Here is an 11,166-nt window from a genome sequence, read left to right on the forward strand (position 1 = left end):
CAGCCAGAGGCCGCCTGCGGAGCAGCTCCCTCAGGAGGTGAAGTTTTGAGATGGAAGAACTGGAAACGCAGAATCTACCCACGGCGGGGTGGGGAAGGGGGCCGTTTCCCGCATGGGGAAAGACAGGAGCTGCCAGAGGCGGCGAGAGGCGGGGAGAGGCTCTTCCGTGCCTCGGCGAGGAGAACGAGGGCAAAGCGGTGCCTTGAGTCCCCTCCGCCCGCCTTTGCCTGTCCCGGCCCGGAGGAGGAGCCCCGGAGGGGGCGGCGGCGGGGTCCCCCCGGCCGCCATAGCGCCCATCGGCCCTCACAGGGCGCGGCGGCGGAGGGCGGCGCCGGTTCGGGTACGACAGCCCCCCACACTCCCCAACAGCCGTCCGTCGCCCGTAGCAACGGGGCAGCCCGCGCCCAACGGCGGGGGGCCGGCGCGAGGGGGCGGCGCGCGGCGGCCCGTTAACGGCCGGGGCGGCACGCTCGGCGGAGCGTGGCAGCCGAGCGGGGCGGCGGGGGCGGTGGCCGGGCTGCCGGCATGTCGTCCGGGCCGCGCTGCCCGGTGTGCGCCGAGCCCTGGGTCTCGCCGCGGCTGTTGCCCTGCCTGCACTCGCTGTGCGCGCCCTGCCTGCGGCGGCTCGGGCCGCTGGGGGAGCCGGGCCGGGTCGCCGCCCGCAGCGTCCTCTGCCCGGTGTGCGACGCCGAGGTGGCCCTGCCGCCCGGCGGCGTTGACCAGCTCACCCCCGACTACCTGGCGCTGAGCCGCGGCGGGGCGGCGGCGGGGTGCGACCTCTGCGCCGACGGGGCGGCCGTGAGGCGGTGCCTGACCTGCGGGGCCGACCTCTGCCTCTTCTGCTGCCAGGCCCACAGGTGAGGGGGGCGGCGAGGGGGTCCAGCCCAGATGGGGCCACCTCGCCACGGGGTGCCGCGGGGCGGCCTTCTCCTCTCGGGCTGCTGCAGTGGGTGGGTGCAGCAGGCAGGGACACACACACAGAGCTCACCAAAGCAATCAACTCACAGGCCTTCCAGTTTGTTCAATCCCTAGTGGGTTTTTATCCCCCCCGCAGGATGCTCTGTACTCAGGTAGTGACCAGCAAGGTGCTTGTGGTAGGTCAGTCAGCTCTGTTCAGGTGAAGCCACTAAATCCAAATCAGGCCACCTTTTGCCCGTGGCGGTGCCTGCTAGCTGGTTTTCATCTTGGTTTAGCAGCACTCCAGCAGGCATGGCTGCGGGCAGAGTACTAGCAGAACAAGAGCCTTGTGCGTTGTGCTGTCCCGCTTTGGAGAAGCCGTGTCTTCCAAGGGAAAATGGGGAAATTAAACTGCTGTTCTGGCTCTCTCCACCTTCAAAAATGTTTACTGTGCATATGTGCAAAGGCACCCTTAGGTGAAGTGAAAGGAGATATGTGGACGTCCTGACACTAGCCTGCCTGTGTGGCTGCTACCTCCTGATGATCAGCTCATGTGCTTGCCTGTGAACTGTTGTGTCCATGTATCTTGTGTGCATTTTCAGCATTTCTGTAAGATTGGGCACCTACAGCAGTAATACTACTGCTTTGCAGTGTGCCTGATGTTGCAGGGTTTAGTTTTGTTGGAATACGGGAAAACTGAAGAATTGACAGCAGAAGAGCACTGTGTACCTCTGAGAGGGTCCTATCAGTAGGGCGGGAAGAAGAGGTGACTGCACCAGAGATAGGAGCTGAAGATGAGGTGGCTGCAGTGGCCAGTGAGCAGGGCAGAGGACAGACAGCACCGTGATAGTAATTGTAGGAAGTCTGAATGGCCTTCTGAAGCAAGGAGGTGACAGGCAGGGTCAGAAAAACGCTTAGTAGCAATAGTCAGTGAAGCCTCTTAGCCTGAGTTAATCAGCTCAGCCTATTCCCTCCACGTTTGCTGCTCCTTTCCACTTGATTAGGGAATTCTTTCCCCAGAAAAAAACTGAGGCATATTCCTCGCTGCCCTGCCTCCCTGCAGATACTGGTGCCAGTGGTAAAATGGCTTAGACTCTGTTACCTTTCCACTCGGGGCTGTAATTTTCAGCATACCATTCTGATTAGCTAATGCCTCATACCGCATGCAAGCTGCTGAGGAGTGATAAACTGAGACCTTGAATAGCAGCCTGCCATACCGACAGAAATAACTGTGGAACGTATAAGGCAGTAGAAAATTTGTCCTGATGACCCGCTTCCTACTTTATTTACTGATACCATTTTTTTCACCCCACTAGCATCTGCAGACTTGCACCTGATTTAGTTGATGGCAGAGCAGAACAAAGGCCAAGGAAAACCATTCTGAAATTATTTCCTGGTGCGTAGGGAAGATTTCTATGAATCTGAGTGCCAATGTTGTGCTCCTTAGAATAAGTGAGAAGGATCTCAGGTGGAAGTCAGGGAAGTGTGAATCTGAAGGGTGTTATGCAAATAATGCTAGAAGGCTTTGAAAATGTGCTGGACCCAAGGGAGGTTAGTGGGAGCAAAAGGAGTGGTGTAAGGGCCATATTTTGCCCTGTGATGAGGTTGCTTTATGTTGCCAGAGCAACTCTATAGAGCTTGGTCCTCAGAGTATTTCTTTGCTTGTGGCTTGGAGCTCCCATCACAACTGCCAGAAATCATTAGTGCAGGAGACAAGGAAGGAGAAAAGGCTTTTGTATCCTGCTCAATAACTAGCTCCCAGTGTCCAAAATAGCATAAAATGGAAATATTCTAGTGCTGCCCTGTGACAGGATAGATGTCTGGGTCATAACAGGTTCTTTGTGTCCCATCCTTGGTCTCCTCTGGGCAGGACCTAACCTGGCAGCCAGAAGGAAATTGAGTTTGACTTTCAGAATATTAAATGTTTTACCATAGACTGTCTTCTGGCAGTGGCCTGGACTAGGTTTTACCCTAAGGGATATTAGAACTCATTTGCCTCAGCGAATTTAAAGCTGGTGAAGATCATTGGGCTGATGGCTGAGGAGCTTGGCACCTCCCATTCCTCACCAGAAGTGACTATTGGTGATCAATTCTGTTTTGAGGTGCTTCCTGCCAGCTCTCACTTTGCAGGGCTCACTGCCCTCCTGCTGCCTTTGTCACAGCAGGCGCTGGGGGTAACTGCAACTATCCTACTTCTGTCTGGCTCCATGAAGGGCCTGCTGGCAGTAGCAGCCTGGCAGCCCATTCCCCAGTCTGTATATGGACATAGTGGGGCACACAATTCTTGTGTCTGAAAATAGTGCTGACAGCATGCAGGGAGCCTGAGAGCAGCCTCTAATGAGCTGCTTGCAGATGCTGTCCTCTTTTGTGTGGAGCCTTGTCCTCAGGAGACCACAAGGCCCTTTGTGCAGAGTGAATTTCAGTGGAGACAGGAGGGAGCAGTGCACACTGTGACTTGCAGTCTTTACTTTGCATTCGCAAGGGGTCTCGGATGTTTATATTTCATATCCAACATGCATGAAGTGACATGTGGTTGCTCCCTTCTAGGAGACAGAAGAAGACAGCTTCTCATGCCCTGATGGAGCTGGAGAATACCAAAGATTGCAGACAAGCCGGGAAGCCTCTCTTCTGCCCTTCTCATCCCACAGAGAGGCTAAGGCTGTTCTGTGAGCAGTGTGACCAGCCTGTATGCCGAGATTGCATTGTAGACAGGCACCGGCAGCACCCCTATGACTTCGCTGGCAATGTCATCCACAGACATGGGGATGCCCTGCGGGAGCTGCTGAAAAACACCCAGCAGCGCATGGGCACCCTAGAGGGTGTGCTGAGCCAGATTGATGACATGGGTAGTGCTGTCCATGGTCGTGCAGAGGCTGTGGCTACAGAGATCTATCTGTTTGCCAATGGGTATGTGAAAGCAATTGAAGAGCACCGGGACCGGCTGCTGAAGCAGTTGGAGGACTTGAAGGTGCAGAAGGAAAACCTGCTGCACTTGCGGAAGGCCCAGCTGCAGCAGCTGCTGCTGGACATGAGGACAGGCGTGGAGTTCACAGAGCGCTTGCTGACAAGTGGCTCAGACCTGGAGATCCTCATCACCAAAGGGGTGGTGGCGAGCCGGCTGACAAAGCTGAACAGCATTGCTTACAACACTGACCCCAGCGTGGATGATGGAATCCTGTTCTCTCCCCAGGAGAGGGCAGGGCAGTGTTGCGGCTATGAAGTTTTTGGGGCCATTCTCAATAAAGTGGTTGATCCAGCCAGATGTTCTCTGCATGGGGAAGGTAATGGGGTGCTGCACAACAGCTGAATGGGAAGGCACCACTCCCTGAAGTCACCTCTCCGTTCTCTGTACCCGCTTGGTGTGCAATTTAAAGCACTGTTGGTTTCCTGCTGTCCAGGCATTGACTGGGGGCAGATGTAGAGCCCTGCCAGAGGTTGCATTGCTTGCAGAGGGCCTATGGGAGTCCTGCTGGGCAGGGAGCCTGAGACCTATCCCCATGCAGATGTACAGATCCTACTGGAGCTGCCGTCCACAATATCACTGACCTCAGCATGGGGCTGAGGTGTGAGGAGAGTGACCTTTAGGCAAAAGACCACAGCTTACTCAGGGGATGGGAATGGCATCGGCAATGGCAGGACATGGTGTCCTTTCAGTGGCCCCAGCTGTTCTGCAGCATAGGCCCAGGCAGATTTCCCTCTGTGGCTGAGCGAGTAGGTTCATTCCCCTTACAGCTTCTGCTGAGATTGCCATGGGGATAACTCGCATCAATGGTCTCATGGATATTTGCTTACTAAGGACTTGGAGCAGGGCCAGAAAACAGATAACGTTCAGACCAGCCCACAGAGCGCAGGCAGATCTGGTCAGTAATGGCCTGCACTGAGCAGATGAGACAGACCCAAGGCTCGTTTGATCCCTTCTGTGCCAAACTAGAAGTGCTGAGGTCTCTGGGGCTCCACACTGCACAGTGGGGCTGTTCCTCCTCCCTCCTGGTTGCATGGTGCACCTTGAGGCCTTCTGGGAAGATGCCACCTGGGCTCAGAGGGGCAGGCAGGAAGACCACCCTGATCCATACAGACCTCTGGGTTAAACCTGCCCAACATTGCTCAGTGCCTATGGCCGTCCGTTCTCTTCTTATCCCCAGTCATATATTTAGTTTTCCCTGTGAGTGGAAGGAGCTGTACACCCCAGCAGCAAAGTCCTGGCTGTGCTCTGATGGGACTGCAACACTGCAAAATAATTGGGAGGTGTCAGACACGGCTGGTGTGAATCCTTTCTGGTCCTGTTTCTCTGCCTTGCAGATCTCCACAGTGCCCGTCAGAACCAGCTGACTGGCTTTACCCTGCTCTGCAGTGACACAATGGGGGAGCAGATGAGGCGAGGAGGAGAGGCTGTCCAGGTCACCATCATGCACAAAGACAAGAAGGACTGGTGGGTATTTCACCTGTGAGCTCCTCAGTCACTGGGGTTGCCTTTCTGCCTTACTTACCCTGGTTCCCTCCTTGGTAGGGCAGGTGGGAGGACGTGCTTCAGCATGTGGGTCAGAATCTGTAAGAGAAAAGGCGCTACTGTTCTTCCCACCAGTATAGCAGTGCTTTCTACTGGTTGTATTTGGCTGTGTGGAGCTTGACAGTGTTGGCTCAGATTTGTACTGAGTCTTTCAGTGATTTGGAACTTCTTAAAGGATTCAACTTTCAGTGGGTGTTATGCATTGTCAGAGTGAACTGTTGCTGCTTCCAACCCCTACCACTAGACACCCAGGGCTCCTGCTTTTGTTAACATCTAATGAGCGTAAAGCATAGCAACCCCAGAATGACCATCCCAAGTCAGACAGACAGTCCACCAAGCCCAGGAGCCTCTGACAGTTGATGGAGGTGCCGAGTGTATGTTCTGGAGGAAGAATCTGTGTCAGGACTTCATCATGCTTTCTCCTGTAGTTGCAAGTGTTGAGCACTTTGACGAATTCAGACGTTTTCTAGCAAAAGTAGGGAAGATCACACTTAGGCTCCCTAGTGTTTCCATGGTGAAAACAACCAACCAGAAACAAATACTTTGTAACTGTTTCTAGGCCACATTTGTTACTATAAAGCAGCCAGGCACAAACACAGAACCAATTGTGGGTCAGTTATTAGGTAAAACATCTGTTCCGTTTTATAGTATATACAATGCAGCTGGAGCAAGACACCATTGTAACTTGTTCCAGGATCTGCTATCGGTGGGATGACCTGATGAAAAAAGGGACAGGATGCTAAAACTCCTTGCTGTGGAGAAGTGTTGACATGGCGTACAGAAACAGTGCTTCACAGGTGCTTATCAATAGAGCATCTTTGTTCAAGAACATTGCTCCAGCGTACCTTCCTTCTTTAGGTGCACGTATGAAGTAGGAAGGTGTGCACACAAAGATTATGTGGATTTTGTTTGGTGGGGTAGAGGTCGCTGTGGCCACATCAACTCAGTTTCTTGTTCTTGCGCATATGCAGTTGCTGCATCTGTTGCTGAAAGCTGTCTGGCTTTGGGTTGAGGCACAGCAGCTACAAAAGAGCATGAAGTGTCACCACACAGTTGACAGCAGGAAATGATGTAGGCAGCCGTATTGATGTGAAACAGTGGGGGGTGGGGAATACAGCCTGCAAATGTGAAAGATTATAAAGTGTCATGTCCTGGGACACAAGAGACTAATTAGTGGGGATTAGGAAGAATACCTTTCTCTATGCAGAGCTGCCTGATAATTGCCTGTGGAAAGCTCTTTCCACCTTACTGAAGCATGCAATCAGTAACGAGCTGATGCTTTCTCCCTGGCACTGTGTCCACCAGGGTTCCTTCTGAAACCCAGAAAGCTTCACTTTGGAAAGGGAAAGTTTACCAACAGGGACCTAGAACTACTGAGAGCATTAAAGAGTTGGGGTCAATGCTTTTGGGACAGTGGTTGAAGTGATTCAAACCTGCCCAGTTTGTGTTGTGTCTTATTCATGGTCTTTTCTGGAGGCAACTGGTCTCTGAAGCTGTGAATTTACCCCATTACTGAGAGCTGTTATCTGATGGGATCATCTGACCTGCAAGTGCACTGTCTGTTGTCTTCTGCTCTTTCAGCACTCAGGGTTGCTACAAATCCTTGCAGCGCAGCTAGCTTTGTGTGACTTCCTTTGTATGGTAATTGCAGCTCCCAGTAGCAGGTTTGTGTGAAAGCTGCTTGATGCTTGAGCATTGGTCTTGCATCCTGTTAAGCTCACTTGAGACCCGCAGCTGCTGAACAAGGCTGAGGATAAGGAACCAACCACAAATCTAGGCCAAAAAATGGTTCACATGTAGAGCAATTTTCTGCCAGTCACTGACCTCTTGGACTTCTCTCTGTTTGTAGTGCAATCAAACCAACAGTGTGTGATAATGGTGATGGGACCTACCGTATTTCCTACAACCCTGAGGAGCCAGGCTTGTATGCTGTCTGCATCTATGTGAAAGGGCAGCATGTACAGGTAGTATTTCTTGTTTCTCTTGCACTGCTTCTTCTTTACCTGCTTTTCTTCTCTAAGTATTTGCTTCAGATCTTTCTAAGGATTGCCTCTACCACTTAGCAGTATAAGACTGGGCTTAGTGATCTGTGACTGACAGGATCACCTGGTTGGGTTTTGAAAATGCATACACAACATCTGGTAGCATCCACTGCAGCAGCCTCTCTGCTTGCTTGTCCTCTGCAGGGCTCTCCATTCACTCTGATGGTGAAAAACAAGTTCCGTGAGCACCAAGGCGTGTTTCACTGCTGCACGTTCTGCTCAAGTGGGGGTCAGAAAGCTGCTCGCTGTGCCTGTGGGGGTACCATGCCAGGTGAGTGCTCAGCTTTCCCCACGCTTCTCAATGAGGCTAAGCGGCACTGTGGGTATGCTGTTCTTGTTCCCGTTTTGGCAGGTTGGGAGCTTCTGAACTGTTTCACACAGTGAGCAATGCTGTCCTATTTAAAAGCCTCATGCCTCATTTAGGATGAGAGTTCAACTCCCCTATTTGTTTAATCCCAGCCAGCTCCCATGTCCTTGACCTGCATGTGTAATTGTGTGTTCTGCATGTTTTAGTATAGAACCAGCCTCTTTGTTTTTCTGTGCTTGATCTGTATCCAGCTCTGTCCATAGACGCCAGTGGCTGGCATAGGGTTCTGCAGGCTTGCATTACTCAACAGGCAAGGGGATGGAAATCTTCAGCTTTCCCCAGCGATTGGAACAGGGAGGTCCCCCTCTGTTGTTCTCCTTCCTTTAAGGAGCCCTGGTAAATTTGACCTTGAATATGCTGCAGGCTCATCAACACGTGACTCTTTGTCTTAGAGAAGTCCTGGGGCTGAAGGACTCTCTGAAAGCCTCTCACACACTGTGATTTTCTGGCCCACTTTTAGTTGCCTTTTTTCTTGCAGGTGGGTACCAAGGCTGTGGCCATGGACACAAAGGTCACCCTGGCTGCCCCCACTGGTCATGCTGTGGACAAGTGAAGGAGAGCTCAGAGTGTTTGGGAGGGCCACCCACCGACACCTCGCAGAGGAGTTTGCTCAGGACAGTGGCACTCTGAGCAGTCAGGTGAGCCCCTGCAAGGCCAGGGCACTGCTGCTGGCAGCTGCATGAGTACAAATCATGAGGATCCCCCGCTCTTGCAAATCACTGCAAGCCTCACTACCAACATCATGATGGATGTAAACTGAGAAAGAGGAATGAGGAAAAATAAAATTGTGCCTTATATTCCACCCAGGGCTGTGTATGCAAAGTTTTTTTGTGCCTGAACAGGAGCAAACTCTGAGAATCATACTGGTGTCTACACTTTCAAGGACTCGAGGCCTGTGAGGTCAGGCTCTAAGGGGAAACTCAGTCTGAGCAGTTACCTCACTGGAGGGTTAAGATGTGTCTCCTTCTGTAGGATCAACAGTCTTTGCTGTCCTTCTTGAAGAGGCCAAAGCTGCTCGTTGGGGCACATTCCAAAGGGTTTGTGTTCATGCCTCAGAAAGGCTTGGCAGCCTGAATATTGCTTCTGCATCCCTGTTAGATATAGCACAGTCACACTCCTGGGAGGTGCTGTTGTGTTTATAACTCTTATATTTTCTCCAAGTGAGCTGTAGTCTCATTATACCCTCCCTGCAAAGTAGGAGCAAGGTGGATTAATAATATATATGAAGGAAATCCAAGGAAAATCCATGGCACTGATGGAAACAGGAATTAGAATATCATTCACCCAGTCTGTATGTTCTCCATGGAGATGGTGTGGGACACCGCTGGGGGTGATGTGGGAGCCAGGAGAGCACCCAGCTCACCAAGGGAAGATTTGGGGACAGTTTGAGCATGGGTAGGAGCCATAGGCATAAGTTTCCAGGTGTCTGTCCTGAACTGGGGCAACTAGGCAAGAGCAGCAGAAGGAGACAGAATACAGCAAAACTCCTGGATTTGGCTTGTGCAGTCTTGGCAGGGGTCTGTTTTTAGAAGGACAGCTTGTCCCACTTTCCACAGGGGAGGGGTGTTGTATGTCCTGAGCTTGTTCATGCTAACTCATAGATGGGGAAGTGGCATCCGTGATGAGGAGGAAGAGGCATTTTCCTGGAAAGGCAATTGCTAACTTGCCGATTGCTGCCATCCACTTGCCTGGGTGCAGCAGACACCCTGGATACCTTCCTGAACAAAACACATTTGTGTCATTGAGACTGGGAACAATACTGCCCTGGGGGTAACCTTGCTAGTAGGTGTGTGTTGCTAGGGGCTCCAATACTGCCTGGGGAGCTGGGGACAAAGGTCTGAGTGTTGGTCACTTGGGGAGAGGAATGCTGCTCCAGTGTCAACAGTAAGGACTGGTTCTTTCTTTCTGACTGATGAGAGCTGGCTTGTAAATAGTAGAAACCTGTGCTGTCTGTTTGCTTGCTCGGACCTGGAAGACTCTCATTTGTTGTTTGTTCCTCTTACAAAGCCAGTTTTGGAACCTCTTCTTCCCAGCAAAGGAGATAGATATCCTTATGCAAATGCAGTTTATAGCTTTCCATTAATCATCCAGAAAGGGCTGTCAGACAAATGAGGGAAGGCTAGGCAGTTTAAATCTCCAAGTTAGGCAATTTAAGTCTCCAAGTTGCTGACTCTGAAATTTCAAAGTGAAAGTTTAATAATTTGAGTCAACCTTTAATGGAACAAACAGTAACTCATTCTTGTCCTTGCTGTGTGCAGAGTCAGTGCTCAGTACAGAATGTGATGTAAAACAAAATGCCTAATTTTCTGTGTCTATTACTTGCCCCTGACACGTGTGTTATTTTTTCTCGGAGCTTCCATGCTCTATTGCAGAGGGAACACATAAGGACAGCACTACGTCCTGGGCACATAATTTCTGTCTAAAAACATCTTAGTCCTCTCAGACAGAGGAATGTGTTTTCTCTTTGTGTTAGGCATCCCTTACACACCCTGTCACTGACATTTTCCAAGAAGCTGTTCATGAGAATTACACCAGCTAACATATAAACCCTTTGGGGAACTGCAGTCAGCATGGGCTGAGCTCTACATCTGACATGGGGAGAGTAGTTTTCAGCCAGCGTGGGGTACTAATCCTGTCAGGGTCAGGCCCTTGTATTGATTTTTTCTTTTTGTTAGATTTGAAGGCTCAGTCAGTCTCAGGGATTATAGAGTATCGGCTGGCTACCCCTCTGTTTGGACAAAGAGGGCTGTGCATTAGGATAGCTTGAAGAATCATGTGCAGAAAAGACATTTAATGACCTGAGTCACTTTGTGAGGGTTAGGTGTGAGTGTCCTCCTGTTATTTGCAAGCAGGCTCTCCCCTCAGTGTTAATTACTCGGACTGCTTTGCCAAATGAACACATCCTACTGATCTGCTGGAGTCTCACGTTGGATCCCAACAGCCATTCCCAGGAATGGCTTCCAGTGCTCTGTTGGTAATTGGCCTTGGGCAGGTGGTGGATTAGGAGGTGTAGTTAGTCTGCTGGGCTACATGATGTTATTTCTGACCAGCTGGTCCTTGAGATAACAAAGGTATTTTCAAGACATACATGCAGTGCTGACAGAACTGCACTGGTAAATATTGATTTTTTTTCCCAGGACAAAAGCTCTTGCTGATAAAATTACCTGTCTCCAAAGTTTGAAAAAAAAATAAAAATGGGGATGAACATGAGCAGGGTCTTTGGGATGCAAGAGGAGGAGGACTTACTCCCTAGACAGGGAAAACAGAGTGTAGCTGGAAGGAAAAACACAGCAAGATCAAGAGACTGTGGAAGACCTGGAGGGGGCCTTGCAGCCTGGAAGACTTCACGTAGG

At 51.1% G+C, this 11,166-nt stretch overlaps 1 protein-coding gene across 1 annotated transcript; it reads left to right on the plus strand.

Annotated features, from left to right (window-relative positions):
• Nucleotides 1-525: 525 nt before the first annotated feature.
• Nucleotides 526-8,569, plus strand: TRIM45 (tripartite motif containing 45; the record flags this gene model as incomplete). The annotated part of the gene is made up of 6 exons (XM_082489321.1): nt 526-857; nt 3,445-4,178; nt 5,197-5,326; nt 7,254-7,368; nt 7,591-7,717; nt 8,292-8,569. 6 exons carry the CDS (start codon nt 526-528, stop codon nt 8,441-8,443), a joined length of 1,590 nt encoding a protein of 529 aa, XP_082345447.1. The 3' UTR covers nt 8,444-8,569.
• Nucleotides 8,570-11,166: the final 2,597 nt, after the last annotated feature.

This window comes from Vanellus vanellus, assembly GCF_965231255.1.
Source record: "Vanellus vanellus genome assembly, chromosome: 1".
Classification (NCBI taxonomy): domain Eukaryota; kingdom Metazoa; phylum Chordata; class Aves; order Charadriiformes; family Charadriidae; genus Vanellus; species Vanellus vanellus.